Source organism: Felis catus, chromosome B4 (genome assembly GCF_018350175.1).
Source record: "Felis catus isolate Fca126 chromosome B4, F.catus_Fca126_mat1.0, whole genome shotgun sequence".
NCBI lineage: Eukaryota > Metazoa > Chordata > Mammalia > Carnivora > Felidae > Felis > Felis catus.
Genome location: NC_058374.1, coordinates 21,474,506 through 21,492,893, shown reverse-complemented (window position 1 = coordinate 21,492,893; position 18,388 = coordinate 21,474,506). Strand labels below are relative to the sequence as shown.

Sequence of the window (18,388 nt, the reverse complement as noted above, 5' to 3'; positions counted from 1 at the left end):
AAAATTGATTAGAAATGGTTGCTCATCTTGCGGAACACTCGCAGAACGAGTGACTCGCCACCCAGGGTTTTACGGCACTTCACAAGTATAACGTATGAGCGCATTTCTGTTGTGAGAGTTTATTGAGTATTTGCAATCCGAGGAACTTTAAACGTGGCCTTAATAAGATAGCTAGTGCTTTCAGTGTACTGTTTAGTTAACCCAATAAAATTTTCGTCAGCTCCAAAACCACTGTTATCTCCATAAAGTTAAAACTATTTGGATTTCATAAGGTATGCTTAATTTTATGGGGGGGGGGGTGTCATTCCTCCCTTCAACGTAGTTAACACAATTGTTTTATTTCCTTTCATGGATATTACATAGCGTATGTCAATTATAGCTATGTATCTGTGTTCCCTAGGTAAGTGTCTAGAAAAGAGAAAACTGCAAATGCTTTGTTAAATACGAATAATAGCAGACGTAAACTAGTGGTGATGATAATCATGGCTACCTTCGTTACCAGTTTCGCGGTGGGCCATGTGGAATGGTTGGGGCAGATAGAATGCCAAACTGGTAAAGTTTTCTCCCACGGAAGGCTTGGAAACCCAAGACTTTTGTCCTGAAATCTGAGCATTAGCAACCCAAAGCTCTGTGTGGAACACAGAAATTAACAAACAGGATTAACTTAACCTTATTCAGGATAATAGCTCATTGTCATTACCTCCATGAGCTCAAGAATGTGAACTAGAAACAAGGATATATTTTGATTTGTGTGATGTCAGACTAAGGGAGAAATTATCCAGGAAGTTAAATAGCCTTTCAGTTACTGGGCAGCCCTACAATTAGATACATTTTGAGGAAAACGATGAATTTTGTGTATGGGTGAGCCCATGTGGCAACAAAAGAAAATGTGCTTATAGAAGAAGATAATATAGGGGCTCACGGGCACACTATTGAAAAAACATTGTTTACTAATTAAAAGCTTTTAAATGGTAGGTCCTCTGGTTTGTGAAGCGTTTGTTCACAGGTCACGAAATCTAGCTACTCAAAACCTGACCGAGTGGTTCGTGGGGAGAGAATTTCTGGGGAAAAGAGAAACCCAAAGGAAACGTGAAGCTATTGTGAATGAAAAGATAAAATGCTCGTAAAGTAGCTGTCTGATATAACCCAGAATCGGGCTGCTACGCGATTATAAAGGGATAGACATACCAGGATACGTTGTAATCTGCAAAACAAGAGACTTGCTAGGATCTCTAAGATTCTCTTTTAATTTCCTCATCTTTTGAGTGTATGTAAACCAAGGAGTGAGCGTAATCACGTTTCATTTCTTACCTCTTTTCTTCTCTCATAATGAAGGTGCAACATTCCCCACGTCCTGGCGTGCTCTGATTTGTGAAGCTGGGATTTGTAGCAAGAAGTAAAAGTATGCATTTTCCAGACATTTAAATGAAACACTAGTCACATCTCCTCGTCCGGCTAGGGCCACATCGAGCTTCCCTCCCTCCCAGGAGCTGTCAGCACCTGCTCTCAGTGCCTGTGGCACTTACTTTCTAGACCCCAATATTTCTTCTCTGCTGCTTTGTATTTCACTGTGTGTGCGTGCTGCCCACCCCTGACCCGTGTCAACCATCGTGGAAAACTCTGGTCAGGGAGCATTTTGTACTGACCTCCCATGTCCAAATGATTATCCTGGCACTCCGTTGCTCTTTATGTCACACTCGACTAACCAAAACCTTGAACCTGAAGGACCCCAGCCGTCCTCCGCCTCTGCACCTGCTGTCTTCCCTCAGACTCGGCCAGTTCCCCACAACCCCTTCCCTTTCCTCCTGATAGAGGAGCCACCTCCCCACCTCCCTTTCCTTCACGCCCGCCCTGGATCCCCCCCCCCCCAGCCCAACTCCCACCGCGAGGTGACAGTGCGCTTCCCTTTCTCCTTCGCAGGCGCATCCGCCTGTCCATGCTGTTAACCACTGATGACTGCATTCAAGGCTGCTTTTCGGCCCTCCTGCCCTCGCTCGCTGCTCTCCAGCTTCCTTCCTTTACTCCCGAGGAAGAACTCCTGTCTCACATACAGATAATGCGTATTTTTATCTCCCGCCCCTGCCTCCCCTGGGAACTTCAGGGCCGCGTGGCCACCTGCCCACCTTGACGTCACCATTGAAGACATCTGAAGAGCACATCAGATTTAACACGTCCCAAACTGAACTCTCCTCCTAAAATGCTCTCGGTAAATGGGATCACGGTCTTTCCACTCACTCAAGTCCATGTCTTTACCATCTCAGTGTCCGCGGAATCTACTTCCTTTGTGTCTGCTGCCTCCCCGCTTCGCCCGGCTTCTAGCCTCTCCTCGAGTTCCACAGTAGCCTCTTACAGCCCTTGTTTGCGTGCTGTTCAGCCCCATCCTGTCACGTGCCCTCTTGATTTCTGCCTTCCTCACACGTTATCCTTTTATTTCTCTAGTTGACTGTGCCCTCCTCCCGCCACAGGGCCTTTGCACCTGTGACCCTACTTTCTGGAACCCTCCCACCTGCCTTCTGCTCAAGTCTAGCTCCTTCCATCATTCCTGCCCCCGTCCATGCTTTGTCACGCTTGCTCCCAGCCTGATGTCCTTCCCTTTCCCGACACTTGTCATTGTTTGAATTTTACACGTGTGCACTTTTTCTATCGATGTGCGTGCCCCTCTGGACTGTAGGCACCGTGAGGGTGAACGCGGCGTTTGTGCAGCGCTCAGCCCAGAGCAGACCCTCCCGGCTGGCACGTCTTGCTTTCTCTCTAAAGCAGATACTGTTGCCAGTTCTGATCCCAACAGCATGAGGCGTCCGAATGCAGGGATTTGGTTGCTCCTGCTTCCAAATCCGGTTTCGCTTTTTCAGTAACCACGCAGAACCTAGCTTGTGATCGGAATCTTATTATTATGTTCCCTCCAGCTTTTTTCTGCGTAACTTGGGGAACGCGATGTGAAGTGATTGCTCCTCGCCTTGCCCTTTGCCACCCTGTAAACGTCCTGTTTTTACGGACACTCTGGTTGGCGCAAGATACCGAAAAACCGATTTATCATCCAGCTTTGTTCTAATTGTGCTCCTCACCAGACTTGGTTTTCGCTTCCAATTCTCTCGCTTCCAAACTTTGGTATTCCGGTGCTGGTGTAAAGATACAGGTTTTTAAATTTTTCACAGATATACTGAGAATTGGTTTCTATTTAAGATACTTGAGTCAAATGAGTAGGAAAGAATATATGATTTAAAATTAGCCTAGTGATGGGGTGCCTGGGTGGCTCGGTCAGTTAAACGTCCTACTTCAGCTCGGGCCACGATCTCACAGTTGGTGAGTTCAAGCTGCACACCAGGCTCTCTCTCCCCCTGTCTCTCTCTGCCTCTACCCCCCCCCCCCAATAAATAAATAAACTTAAAAGAAAATTCTTAAAATTAGTCTAGTGTTTTTGTTAAGTGGCAGTTTCGTACATGGACCGTAACGTGGAGATTCTAATAATATAGTATACAGTAGGCTAAAAGTGATTTCTGATTAAGTTACTGAAATACTTTGAAAGGAACAGAATGGTAATTTGGCCTTGCACAAATGCGTTTGATACAGAGTTCTATCAAGAAAACTATCTGGATAGAACATCCATGTATGCAGGTTAAGGATTAACGGGTGGTTGTAATGAAGCTTGTTTGGGATGAATATAAAGTGCTTGTAAATTATAATCCACTACAGTGAATCTTAAGGGATTATTCTGATGATTTCATTCTAGAATTAGATTATATCATTTGCCATTTTAAACATCTGCTGCTGTATTTTATATCTGTACTTCCCAAACTCTGCCAAGGTGCCCTGGGGCACTGCAGCAAATTTCCCAGGAGTGCCAGGGATATTTGAGAATTTCCAGAGGAATGTGGTAGATACTCAGCATCTGTGAGATACCGTGCAAACGACTAGCTCGAGGGAGTCCGCGATTTCAGCTCAGATTATGCGACATTCCTTTCAAGGACATGGTATCTTTGGGAAGCTGGCTGCCCAGCAATTGTGTTTTAAAAAAAAAAAAAAAGGCAGTGGATCAGGAAATGCGGGTGGGGGTTTCTAATCTGATCATAATAAGGTTTGAGAATCTGCAGTGCATAACATTTTATATATGTACATTGTAAGTAGCCTGATAGTTTGCGTGTGTGTTTTCCGTTTTGTTATTAAAAAATTGTTAAAGCACGCAGTTTTTACAACAGGCATTTCTTTACCATGACTCAGAAAGCAAAAAGCATGAGAGGGAACGCAGAATTCTCCCCCCACCTTGGATGATGGCACATCTGTCCCCTTAATTGCTCAGGCCAAGGCCTCGGCCTCGGTCTTGGCTTCTTGCTTACCCCCCACATTCAGAACCTCAGGAAATGACGTTGGCTCCACTTTCGAAAAATATCCCCTTTCCTACCTACACTGCTGTCACTGGTCTCCCTGTCGCATACTTGTGCCCACCCTCACCCCTCCAGTAATCTTTTTAAACCCCAAGTTATGTCGACACTCCACCACTCAGAACCCTGCAACAGCTCCCATATCATTGGCAGCGAAAGCCAGTCTTTCCAGTGATCTCAGCCCTTCCTGTTTCTCTTCTCAAGTAATCTCCAGCCACAGGGGTCTCCATGTCCCAAGCATATCAGGCATGCCCTGCCCCAGGGCCTTTGCACTGGAATGCTAAACCCCTTTTCTCTCCAACCCTTGGTCTACTCCAACCCTCCCTATTTAAAATACTTCGGGGACCCCCACTCATGCCCACTGATGGGCGTTCCCTAGCCCTTTCTTCCTGCTCTTTTTCTTTTTTTCCATAGTCCTCTAACATAGTAGATAATTTATGTTACTAAGTTTATGTTTTATTTACTGACTCTTCCCACTCAGATGTAAGCTTCGGGAGGGCAGGCATCTTAATCTGTTTTCAATAACATATCCCAGGCACCTGAAAAAGCATATATTGAATGAGTGTTGTTTAATATGTTGTTTAAAAAAAATATCTTTAGGGGTGCCTGGGTGGCGCAGTCGGTTAAGCGTCCGACTTCAGCCAGGTCACGATCTCGCGGTCCGTGAGTTCGAGCCCCGCGTCGGGCTCTGGGCTGATGGCTCAGAGCCTGGAGCCTGTTTCCGATTCTGTGTCTCCCTCTCTCTCTGCCCCTCCCCTGTTCATGCTCTGTCTCTCTCTGTCCCAAAAAAATAAATAAACGTTGAAAAAAAAAATCTCTATCTTTCTTAGTTCTTTTGGCTTTTTGAACTATCAGAAAAGCATGTTCAAATCTTTCTCGGTAATAAGGGGTTGCCCATTTTCCCTGAGGTCCTAACAATTTTTGCTGTATAATTCCAGACTAATGAGGTACTTAAAATATGAATCCTAGCTTCTTGGCTAATTGAGCCTTTTATCATTATGTACAGGCCTTCTTTACCCTTAATAATGCTTTTGTCTTAAAGTTATTAGTTTACCCGATGTTAGTAAAGGTAAGCTAGCTTTTCAGTAATTTTCGGTACTATTTAATATGTTTTTTCTGTTCCTTTCAACCTTTTTGAGTTATGCTTTAGGTGTTTCTCTTGCATATAGCCTGTAGTTTTTAATTCATCTTGACAGTCTTTATTTTTAATTGTTTGTCCACTTACGCTTATTGGGATTATGTTTCTATCCAGACTTGTTCATCACTTACTTTCTATTTGTCCCAGTTTTGCAGTGTTTATTTTTTCCTCTTCTTTTAAAAAAAGAAAAAAAATGTTAACGTTTATTCATTTTTTGAGAGACAGAGTGCAACCGGGGGAGGGGCAGAGAGCGAGAGAGAGGACACACTGAAGCAGGCTCCAGGTTCTAAACCGACAGCACAGAGCCCGACATGGGGCTCGAACTCACGAACCGCGAGATCATGACCTGAGCTTAAGTCCGACGCTTAACTGACTGAACCCAGGCGCCAGTATTTTTTCCTCTTTTTAAAAATAATGAGTTTTATTTCTTTTCGGATTCTTTCCACCCCCTTTGCCCCTCCCCCCTTTGTACTAGTTTGGAAGCTATATACTCTGTTTCTCTACTTTAAATGTTTGCCTTTTAAATGTTACAATACTTAAAGTTGCCTCACTCTCCTGAACAATACAACAGGCACTGTCACTTTGCTTCCCAACTTACCTGCTGTTGTTACTCTGTTTATTTTGATCCCGAGAACTAAGCGTTATTACTTTATAAAGGTGATACTTACTCATACTTGTCTTCATATTTACAAATTTATTTGCTTACTAATTCTTTTTGTATCTCATACCTTCCGCACACAACATTTACTTCCTTTCTGAATTATATCCTTAGAGTCTAAATAATATGCTTCAAAGACTTGCAAGTTCCCTTAGTGAGGTCCATTGTCGGTAAGTTCTCGGGTGTTGTTTCTATGAAAAAGCCTTTATTTTGCCCTTTTTTTCTTTTTGGAAGACAGTTTTAGTGGATATCCCACATACGGTTTTTCCAATACTACAGGGCAGTGAATTCTGACACTGCCTTTCCGGGGACAGCATCAGACCCCGTGGGTTAAGGGCTCAGTCCCACAGACTGCCCTTGCTTCAGATGTCCCAGGCTGTCACCTGTGCTTCTCGCCTACTGGCTGTAAATCGGACGTGCCCTGACCCCCTCCTCAGGTTTGATTAGTTTGCTAGAGCGGCTCATGTAAAAACCACGTATGCACATTTACCAGGTTACTATGAAGGATGTGATACAAGATCCAGATAAACAGCCAGGCAAAGAGGTACATAGGCGGAGGCCCAGAAGGTTCCCGAGCGCTGGGGCTTCTGTCCCCACGGACCTGGGGTGTGCTGCCACATCCAGGCACGTGGATGTGTTCACCGCCCCCAGAAGCCCAGCACTTCTTGTTCAAGAGTTTTAATGGAACTTAAGCTCTAGCAACTCCCTTCCCCTTCTCAGAGGTCAGTGAGCGGGGCTGAAAGTTCCAAAGTTGTTCTTACTTGGCCTTTCTGGTGACCGGCCCCATCCTCTCTGGGTCTCTAGGGGCCTCACTTGGAGTCACCTCGTTAGCATAAATTCAGGCGTGCTCAAACTGGGTGCCTGATGAGTGGCAAAAGATAATCCTATCACTCTGGAAATTCCAGGGGTTTTAGATTTGTGCCAGGAACCCCGGTAATGGCCCAAATATATATTACTCTGCAGCACACAGTTTTATGTACACAGTATGTTTCACTTTGAAGGTAGACCACCGTCTTCGGGGCTTTCCAGCTTTGCTGTTGAGAAGTTGGCCGTCAGTCTGGTTGTCATTCCTTCCTTGTGTTCCGTCCTTTCCCTCTGGCCAATTTTCTTCTCTCCGCTCTTGGTATCTTCAGCTTAACTACACTGTGTCTACGGGCGGACTTCTTAGACTATTTTGTGTACATGGGGTATCATGTATCCATAGTTGCATAACTTCCATCAGTTGTGAAAACATTTTTTTTTAATTTTTTTTTTAACGTTTTATTTATTTTTGAGACAGAGAGAGACAGAGCATGAACGGGGGAGGGGCAGAGAGAGAGGGAGACACAGAATCGGAAGCAGGCTCCAGGCTCCGAGCCATCAGCCCAGGGCCCGACGCGGGGCTCGAACTCCCGGACCGCGAGATCGTGACCTGAGCTGAAGTCGGACGTTTAACCGACTGAGCCACCCAGGCGCCCCGTGAAAACATTTTCAACTTTATTATTTCAAACACTGTCTCTTCCCCCATGCTCTCTGTTCCTTTCCTCTAAGATTTCACTTACTCTCCCTTCAAACCCCCTGCCGTAAGCATTTTTTCTTCCTTACCCATTCCTTTGTATATTGCATTTTCATTCTTTGTGCTGTTCTGGGGAACTCCCTCAGACCTACCCTCCCGTCCACCAGTTACCCAGTGTGCTTCCAGGGCCCTGGGTTCGGGGCCTTCTGTTCTGATTCCAGTTCATCAGTTATAATTTTTTTTTTCTAACTGACATCGAAGTTAGTATATAGTGCAACAGTGATTTCGGGAGTAGCGTCCTTCATGCCCCTAGAATTTTCATCTTGTAAAAGTTTTATTGGATCCCTTTTCAACCTGATTGGTCATTTTGAAAGTCCCGTAGTTTACTCATTTTTGCCAGCCTGTCTTTTTCTTCTTCACACATTTTGCACATGGCTTCCGTTTCCTTTTCTGTGTCTGGTCGTCCTAACAGCTGAAGTCTTGAGACTAATTTTGGTTTCTGCAGAATCCCACTCTGCTTCTGTCTGTGAGCTCATGCTCCGCGGGGCTCTTGGAGGCCTGTGGCGGGGATGCTGTCCCCCAGACGCCGTCCCCCAGGCGCCATTTGCAAGTATTCCCCTCAGGTGAGGAGGCTACTTCTGCTTCCTGCAAAGGTGCTTGTTTAATGTCGAAGTGTGTGGTTGAGCTCCCCAGCTTTCCTTTGGCCCAACTAAGTGTCGAAATTGATAACAGTCTTCAGGGAAACCCATCCGTTCATGCTTGCTTGGTAGTCCCCTCATTCCCAATGGATTAAACTCCTGTTAGGAGAAGGAAGCCATCTTGGAGATGTTTCTCTCCATTCTATGATCCCAGCCGTGTGTTAACCACTCTGCTTTATCAAAGAGCTCAGTTTTCCCCCTTTGTTCTGTTTTGTTTTTGTAACTGAGAACCCTTCTGAGGCTCTTCCACTTACTGGAGGTGTAAATCTTCTGAGGGGTTTTCGTTAGTAGCAACAAGGGACGTATAGCTCGGGAACCAAGATAGAAAAATAATTTACCAAGAGAAAGTCCAGCCTTTCCCAAGTTATGTGTCAGAGCTGCCCCTGCCATTCGCTGGAACTCAGAACTTGATCCAACCCTTTGTCGCCTGCAACCATGTCTTTATTTTTATTCCTGACGCCTTTGAAACCCATTAGCCCTGGGGCCCTATGTCTCTTTCCCTTCTTTCGTGAAGGCTCTTCTTTTGGTATATTCATGCCCTGCCCCAGTACTTAGTTCCTGTAAGAAAGGTAAAGATCACACGGATGACAGTGTTGGTTTTTTGGGTGCCCAAATGTGTAAAGATATACTCCTGTTCATTAATTCAACAGAGATTTATGTCAGAAATTAAAAAGCCCTCTTTGGGGGCGCCTGGGTGGCGCAGTCGGTTAAGCGTCCGACTTCAGCCAGGTCACGATCTCGCGGTCCGTGAGTTCGAGCCCCGCGTCGGGCTCTGGGCTGATGGCTCCGAGCCTGGAGCCTGTTTCCGATTCTGTGTCTCCCTCTCTCTCTCTGCCCCTCCCCCGTTCATGCTCTGTCTCTCTCTGTCCCAAAAATAAATAAACATTGAAAAAAAAATTAAAAATAAAATAAAAATAAAATAAAATTTAAAAAAGCCCTCTTTGTCAGATAGCATTCTCTTTGCGGGTAGAAGTTGTCTTAGACATGCAATCCGAGAAGCTCTGGGCTGAGGCTCTGGAGAGGAGGTGGGGAGATACATGGGAGAAGCAGGGCCAGGTGGCCAGGAGGGCTCACCTTCCAGAATTCCTCCCTCGTCGCTGCCACCCGGGGGGGGGGGGGCACACCCAGCAGCAGAAGGGGAGATGAGCAGTCGGAGCCGGATGTGAGGTGGGGGCGGTAGTGAAGCCTGCAGAGGGAGTGAGGAGGGCAGCAAGAGAGATGATCTGGGATAGGAGGAGGAGGAGGAGGGTGGGGGGTGGGAGGTGCTCGTTTCCACCGGGTTTTCTTCCCCAAGATGTGTGTTCAAGTCCAGCACTTCCCGCGGAGAGAGTTCTAACCTGTGTCGTTTTGCTCTGTGTCTTTCTAGATCAATGAACTGAGCCATGTTCAAATCCCTGTTATGCTGATGCCAGATGACTTCAAAGCCTATTCAAAGATAAAGGTGGACAATCACCTTTTTAACAAGTAAGTACAAGTACGGCCGTTTAGAAGACTGACACGGCTGCCAGGAGTATGAGTTTTGTGAATTTCTGTAATTGCATTAGTTTTCAATGGGTGGGAGTAAAGTTTTGCTGATGAAGTTAATCCTGTGATAAACATAACCATCTGTCATTTTCAGAAAAGCCACGGCAGGCCCTCTTGGGTAATATCCTTTTGCCATATGGCATATTGTTCTCTGTGAATATCTTCTGTGTTAAAAGTGATATTCTCATTACAATTTAAATGTTTGAGGCTGTAAATTGCTTGGGAGTTTTAGCAGCTGTGGACCTGAGCGATCTTGGACAAAACTCTAATAATGCTGACCTTAGGAGCAGAAATAACTACTTCATAGAACAAGAAAGAGTTAAGGGACATTTTTCTAAAACACGATGGGATGCCATGTTGGGCAGTGAGAGTATTTCTCCTTCATTTGGCTGTCATTTTTGATGTCATTATGGAGCACCTCTTACGTATTAGCTGTCCACTGAGAGGAGGGACGAGGAAGTAGACGTGGCCCTGCCCTCAGGGGGCTCTCAGGCAGGTGCTTGAAATCTGACGCATACACAAATTACCGCATAATTCAGCGTGCAAAGTACGACCGTACAGGTGTGTATGTATCTACGGGTGCACAGAGGAGGAAGCAATTCCGAGTGAGTGGGAGGAGCCTTATAGAAATCTCTCCCGCCTGAGGATCAATTATGAAATGTCTTAACGTGGCCCTTGTTCTGATGTGCAGCTGATGTGTTAATTCTTAAAACTGTCTAGAAGCTGACCTTTTGAAGGGATTTTCCTCTATGTGAATTTATTTATTTATTTATTTATTTATTTATTTATTTATTTATTTATTTATTTAAGTTTATTGATTTGAGGGGTGGGGGAGGGGCGGGGAGGGAGACTCCCAAGCAGGCTCCGCGCCGATAGCGTGGAGCCCGACACGGGACTCAAACTCACAAGCCGTGAGATCACGGCCTGAGCTGAAATCAAGAGTCGGGCGCGACCCAGGGTGCCCCTTTTTGCCATGTGCATTTGGCACGTGGTTATTTGTGGATAGCATCAGCTAGGTCGTTGGAGGAGTGAGAGATAATGTTGTTTTGCAAACTCTAATCAGCAAGGACCTGAGGACGAATGGGGGAGCGCGTCTGTGGCTCGCTCCGCTGCCCATCCCGGGCTCCCCAAGTTCTCTGTTTTTCCTTCACCGTTTCCGTCCGTGTGGCCCCTTCTCTTTCCACCTCGTCTTTGGGAAAGTGGCCGCGAGGAGTGGTTGGGATTAGAAAGGTCGTCTAGTCCCAGTGCCCCTATAGGTGGTGAGAGGAGGCGAATGCCACCAGTCTGTCCCTGTGTCCCCCCGGGTTTACTGTGGGTTGTGGTTGGTTCTGGGCCGTACCAGCCTTCTGCGGGTGGGGAACCCCGGGCACTTTGGCCGCACGTGGAACTAGATGGCGGCAAAGTCAAGTCTACATCTAAACGTTGTTCCACACTATGACCGTTTCAGAGAAAACATGCCGAGCCACTTCAAGTTTAAGGAATACTGCCCGATGGTTTTCCGGAACCTGCGGGAGAGGTTTGGCATCGACGATCAGGATTTCCAGGTGAGTCCCTTTTTTGCTACCTTTGCTTCCAGTAGGGTTTCCTCTGTAAAATAGGACTGACCTTTTTTTCGTCACGAGTAATTATGTAATGGCAATTTTCATCTCACGTAGGAATGTTTCAGTGTCCTTTCTGAAATAAAGGCAGGGTTCCGTCAGTTAGGGGCCTCTGGGCAAAATGATGTTAGCGGTCGGCAGGAAAAGACCACTCTTCGGGAAGCAAACACGCACGTGAGCGTTGCAGATGATACTCTCACTTCCTAGAGGAAGTGGCCCGTCAGCACAGCCTTCTTTTGATTTCTGCCATCAGGCGTGTCGACAGTCAGTGCCAGTGTGTACGTTGTGTCTTGAATTTGCGTTTCCTGTAGTTACAGGGTCCCCTTAGCAATCACCAAAGTTGTATTTTCGTGCTGATTTGCTTGTTCAATCATCTGAACCCGACTCCCCTGCTCACAGCATTTTGTCAGAGGCCATGCCTTGTGCACCATGACCTGGAGTGGTTGGTGTGGTCTAGTGACCGTAGGGCTGTTGCACCAGCAGGAGCCTGCGGCTCCTGGGAACATCGTCTGTTCTTGGTGCCCACCACATAAAAATGTCCACTGTTGCTCCCCGCCCCACCCCCACCCCCGTATTTGCCTGGTTTTCTCAAATTTGAATTTTAAAATCAAGATCATGGGGGTGTCTGGGTGGCTCAGTCAGTTAAGCACCCAACTTCGGCTCAGGTCATGATCCCGCGCTTCGTGGGTTCGAGCCCCGCGTCGGGCTCTGTGCCGACAGCTCGGAGCCTGGAGCCTGCTTCGGATTCTGTGTCTCCCCCTCTCTCTGCCCCTCCCCCGCTCACGCTCTGTCTCCCTTTCTCTCAAAAATAAATAAACCTGAAAAAAAATTTTTTAAATAAAATAAAATCAAGATCATGGTGCTGTCCTAAGTGCCGATCCGTGGTCCTTTCTCCTAAGAAAGGACCTGACATCAGTTACTTGATCTTAATATAATCAGTCAGATAAGTAAAAGCCAAGAATTTTTTTTAAGAGCAGAAAAGGGAAGGGGTAGTTTCTGGTCTTTTAGGACAGTCTGTTCATTTTGCTGTGTGAGCACTGACTTCTTTGAAATCCCTCCAAATCCAGTAAACATTTCTTTCATTTGCTCCAAATCAGAATCCTGATGTATCCTACATTAAGTGCCATATTGCCCCCCGAGTGACCTTACAGTTTGAACATTGACACGGCTTTACCCTGTGTTTTCCTTAAAAAATAGGGTGTCGAAGGCAAATTGAGCTTAGTTAGTACATTTTCCTAAAGATGCGTGGGCCTCCCCGCCCCGCCCCACCCTGCCCTGCCCCATTATTGAAAGTTTCCCAGAATTTCTCACATGCTCACTCAGGCGTAAGAAGCCTCCAAGCTCCCATGTTTTGAATAAGTAATACTGGCCAGGTTGCCAGTGATATTCCCTCCTCTGTGGGCCAGGGCTGGGATTTCCACAGAGGTGAGTTCTGAGCAGAGGCTTGGGTGTGCCCGAGAAAGTGGAGGGGGTGGGGGGAAGGGTGGGGTGCACGCTCAGCTTTGGGCCTCATGCATAAGAGAAAGACCTTCAGTCAAACCTGGACTGGGGATGTACTGCTGAAAAAAATAAGTCACTTGTAAAGAATAAACCTTGGAACAGTAAAAAAAGGTTTGTATAAAATGAAAAGGAATGATTCTACATTATTTAAGAACTGCCAATACATTTGAAAAGGCCATATGGAAATAAACTGAGTGGTTTAAAGGAAGGAGTAGCTGACAACTGACGTCCTAAGAAACTCTCCTCCACCCGAGTCTCATGTCTCCTTTTTTGTTTTTTCTGATGTTTGTTTATTTTTGAGAGAGAAAGAGAGTACGAGAGAGGGAGGGGCAGAGAGAGAGAGGAGGACACAGAATCCGAAGCAGGCTCCAGGCTCTGAGCTGTGAGCACAGAGCCCGACATGGGGCTCGAACTCAAGAACTGTGAGATTGTGACCTGAGCCGAAGTCGGACACTCTGACTGGGCCACCCAGGCGCCACCCCCGCCCCCTTTTTTTAAAAATAAAACAACTACACTGGCATTTCACAGAAACCGGCTTTTGAGGGCCTCTGCTCCAGGATCATGTTAGGTCCCTCAATTTGTTACCAAAATTAAGTCCTTATGTTTCTTCCCATAATCAGCGCTGCTCAGTGAGATCAAAAATGGAGCCTTTACAGCCTGAAATCGGAACTGTAGATGAAAGTAGTTTTTAAAATGTCCTAAAATGACTAGTTTTGTTGCAAAAATACCAAGACATGAGCCAGTGTTCCTTCACCTTCCCCTCCGCCCCCCAAAACAAAACCATGTCAACTTGATATTTAAGTAAGTGCAAATTGCTGAGGACAAACTTTAAAGGCAAATCAGGCAAGTGGAGGAGGATTCGTGGAACTAACTGGCAAATCTCTTAAGCTCTTAGCAGGAGAAATCAGTACAGAGGAGAGCCAGTGTGAGTATAATTAATCATTTGAACGCCACTCCTTTCCTCAGCTACGCCGGGTACTTTTGGCATTTAAATTGCTGCTTTCTCTTTGGCAACTGTATTTCTATTAAAAAGAGAAAAAAAGGTGGGTGTTCAAAGTAACTTTAGCGAACCAGAGCTACGTGCTGGTTTTCCCCTCCAGTCCCACGTCGCTCTCCCAAAGTCTCTACCTCTTAAAAAAGTTTCGGGGGGCGCCTGGGTGGCGCAGTCGGTTAAGCGTCCGACTTCAGCCAGGTCACGATCTCACGGTCCGCGAGTTCGAGCCCCGCATCAGGCTCTGGGCTGATGGCTCGGAGCCTGGAGCCTGTTTCCGATTCTGTGTCTCCCTCTCTCTCTGCCCCTCCCCCGTTCATGCTCTGTCTCTCTCTGTCCCAAAAATAAATAAAAAACGTTGAAAAAAAAAATTTAAAAAAAGAAAAAAGTTTCGGGAGGGGCAGGCCCTGCAGTTTAACCTGAAGATGAGATTGTGGATGTGGGGCCCCACCCACTCTGTTGGCTACTCGGTTTGGAAAAAAGGAGGAAGTTGTGCCAGCTCTGGCTCTGAGTTCATACCTTGAGGGCCTCCGGGCATTGCCGGGGTGAAGGTGGAGGTGCCACGGACCTGGGCAGGGCCCGGAATGCCCAGCAGTGGGAACAGGCCAGGACTAGCCGGGCCATTGTCCCAGCTGCCCGGCACATCAACTCACCACCGCCCAGACATTGCGTCTCTCGTGGGCAGAACAAGGAACGCGTATCAGTTGACATCCGCAGTACCAAGTTAAATACTCTCTCTCGGTCTGATTTGAAAAGTGAGATCAGTGACCTGGGGTCTGATCGTCTTTTGACGGCACTGGATGGCTAGAGGGGACCGGGCCCCACGCTGCTTTGCTTTTCCTCGATGTGTTTGTTTTTCTGAAGTGTTTGCCTGTTGGACAAGTGGCTTTGCATCCGCGTAGTGATCGGGAGCCCCCTGCCTGGTTCATTTAGTATTTGGACCTTCGCGTTAAGTCAAGTGGGTGAATGGTGTCCACCTGCCTTGGGTGTGTGAATGCCTTTTTGCTGCACCTGGAAAAAGTCAGTATTGCTGAATCTGATCAAATTAGAACATAGTAATTAGGCTACCTAATTGACCTCTAGCAGCAAATTTAAACTTCTTGAGAAGAATTGAAAAGCAATCCTGCTATCAACAATTGTATCTTTCCCCTGGTTTTGGTTTCTTGAATGTCTTTTAAGAATGAAACTTTTTTTTCTCATAAGCAACAGTTCTAGAATATTCTTCATTAACAACAGTATCACTTAGCACACACGTGTATGTAGAAACCTCTGTGTAGGTGTGTGTGTGTATGTGTGTGTCCAGGTTCAGAACTTTCTCCAGTTTATATGTGTGTTTTCAAGTTACTTCATTGGTTTGTAAAGCGCTCAGTGTTGGATTATATTCTTCCGATCATTCGTTGTTGGGCCAAAGTGAGTCCCCGTTACCATGAGTTTAAGATATAAGGCATCTTTGAAGACGGATGCCCCCACGGAGGCTTCCACTGTCACTGGCCCTGAGGTTCCAGGCCGCCCGAGGCTCTGCTCCCCTCTAGGTGGATGATTTCACGCACGTTTACCACTCAGGGTGTGTTTATTTGTATCTATTGCCTGTCAGGCTCTGTGCAAGACATTATAGGCGATGCAGAAGGGAAGACAGAGCAAGGGGACTCCTTTTTGTTTGTTTTTTAAAACTAGAGACAGCTGTTCTTTTTTTTTTTTTAACTTTATTTATTTTTGAGAGAGAGAGAGACAACAAACACAAGCAGAGGGGCAGAGAGAGAGGGAGACACAGAATCCGAAGCCGGCTCCGGGCTCCGAGCTGTCCGCACCGAGCCCGACACGGGGCTCGAACCCATGAACTGCGAGATCATGACCTGAGCCGAAGTGGGATGCTTAACCCGCTGAGTCACCCGGGCGCCCCATTGTTTGTGTCTGCTGTTCGCTTGCTTTTAAACTGTTCCACGCCAGATTCTGTATTTGATGCTAATGAGATTTACAGAAACCCAGACGTCTTTTTTACTCGTCTCCAAAAAAAGCTGCGTCCCTCTTTCCAGCCTCTCCGAGGACCCAAACGTTTCACAACAGGCCTGGGAAGTGAAAGGGAGGCTTCGCTGAAAGTTTCTGAGCTGCGGGAGAGGACTGCCCGCCAGAGACCAAAACGTTCCGCAGGACGGGGATGAGGCGGTTAAGCCTCGACACAGCCCGTAATTGAAACGGAGGCCCTCTTGTTCTTTGTGGAGGATAATCACCGGGCTTTCTCTTTCTCTTCCCCTGCCGCGTCTCCTGAATTAGAATCCCTCATTATTTGCATCTGATGCACCTTCTCCTTTGTATTTGTAACAGAGAATTCTAATTTTAAAACAACTGATTCTAGAAGCATCACGTCTGAAACTGTTGACGTTGTCCTTTCGGGTTTCAAAATAACGTCTTTACGGCCTGGAGAAAGACCTTCAGGGTGTGCGGAGCCGTGGCAAAGAAAATATCTGCAGAAGACGGCGCCTGTCATCACGTAGATTTCCCCAAGTGTCACTTAGACTGAGGGCAGGGACTGAGTCCAGCGTGCCCACCAGGGTGCAGGCCCAGAACGTAGCCGCGGCCAGGCCTCGGGCAGGCCCGTAGGAAATACGTGAGGCAGAAAGGGAGGGAGGGCTGGGGTGCGGGGGGGGGGGGGGGGAGACCAAGGTAAGCGAGCCTTCTGGGCCAGAGCGTGGCGGCCGAGAGCCCAGGAAATGCTCAGCCCCTGGGTGGTGGCGGGACTGCGGAGATAAGGACGGGAAGCCGGACCGCAGGCTTCAGCCAGATTGTCAGCCCCGGAGCAGCCGTGTGGAGTTTGCACAGGGGAGTGATGTGAGGACGTGTGGATTGTCTAAAGATGACTGAGGGTGGCCACGCGCAGAATGCAGAAAGGGGAGGTGACAAAACCCGGAGCCTGTGCAGTGCCCCAGCAAAGTGAAGAGGCATAAACCAGGGCACTTGGGAGTGACAGGGTGAGGCAGAGAGCAGTTTTGAGACACACGTGACAGGAGTTGGGGGTGGCGGAGCCTGAGGGGCTGGGAGAGCGGGGGGGGGGGGGGGGTGCGAGTCCCGGGGGAGGGGCAGGTCGTCATGCAGTGGGGCAGCCTGGGGGGTGCTCGGGGTCAGGGTCAGGAGCTGAGGCCCGGGCCTGGGAGGGGTTGGCGTGTGGGTGCTTGTCTCTCGACAAACCTACCTACCTACGCTGTCACCACCTGGAACTTGCTCCCTGAACCATATCAACTCTTCCTTTTCCCATTGGGACTGTTGTCTCTTGAGCCAGCTTGTTCACAGCTTCTCACTCCCGCGGGCCTCGCGGCTGAGCCTCCGTGGGCCCCACAGCGCGTATCGGACAGAAGCTCCTCCCGGGGCTGAAAACCGAAGGATCGGACGATCTCCTGACAGACTTTTGGGAAAACTCCCTCACAACCCACCAACGTCATCAGATTTTTTTTTTTTTTTCTTGTGCTTTCTCTGCTCTTTCTTCTGAATTGAACCGGTTACCGTCCCCACCTGAGAACTCAGGCGTCCTGTTCGCGTGTGTTCCTCACCCTGAACCCACTTTGGGTGATGGCCCGTGATTTCCAACCAGGAGCGGACAGTCATCTTGTCAGGGAGGGAGCTCCTGTCCGGGTTAGACGTTGTGTTTGCTTATTACGATCCTTAGACACAGGTCTGGGGTATTTTGATCTCGGTCAGTTACCAACCCGAGGGTTTTGTTTTGTTTTTTTAACAGAGAGAGAGAGAGAGAGAGAGAGAGAGAGAGAGAGAGAGAAGAGGGGCAGAGAGAGAGGTGGGGAGAGAGAATCCCGGGCAGGTTCCACACTGTCGGCGCAGAGCCCGATGTGGGGCTCGAACTCACGATCCACGCGTGAGCTCATGACCTGAGCCAAAGTCAGATGCTTAACCGACTGAGATTTTTGAAGGAGGTCTCGTGGCGCTCTGTGAAGTTCCCGCATCTCTGCTGTTTTCTCTGCTGGCCATCACCATTCATTTGTGTGTTCTTTTCTCGCCATTTCATTATTGATAAGTGTTAAATTGCAATGTGTCTTGCTCCCCTTTTTAATGAAAGCCACTCTGCGCCTGGGATCACAGCTCAGACTTCCTTTGAAATTCCCAAAGAGCTTAACACACGACTTTGAACACAGTGGGCATTTAATAAATCCTTGGTGATGATGTTCAAGTTAGCGTGTTGGTCTTTCCCCCTCTGACGAGGTCAGAGGACCATCTGTGCTTTCTCAGATCTGTCAAACGCAAACCCAGGAAGCAGCCTCATTGGGTGGTTGCTCCTGGCTCCCCGCCTTGTGATTCGAGGCATGTAATCGTAATCCTGAGTTGTCCGCAGGGAGCGATCGGCTTCCAGGTTTCAAGTCCCCGAAACAGGTAGCGTGGGTTAGGAAAAAAGAGCGTCTCCTG

The 18,388-nt window shown here is 47.6% G+C and overlaps 1 protein-coding gene across 6 annotated transcripts in view; it reads left to right on the top strand.

Annotated features, from left to right (window-relative positions):
* Positions 1-18,388, top strand: part of PIP4K2A (phosphatidylinositol-5-phosphate 4-kinase type 2 alpha) — a 194,312-nt gene that overhangs the window by 114,045 nt on the left and 61,879 nt on the right. For all 6 annotated transcript variants that reach the window (XM_045060992.1, XM_045060993.1, XM_045060995.1 and 3 more), the window contains exons 2-3: positions 9,735-9,832; positions 11,340-11,436. In XM_045060992.1, the coding sequence (XP_044916927.1) occupies positions 9,735-9,832; positions 11,340-11,436 (195 nt within the window). The remainder of the gene's footprint in view (positions 1-9,734; positions 9,833-11,339; positions 11,437-18,388) is intronic.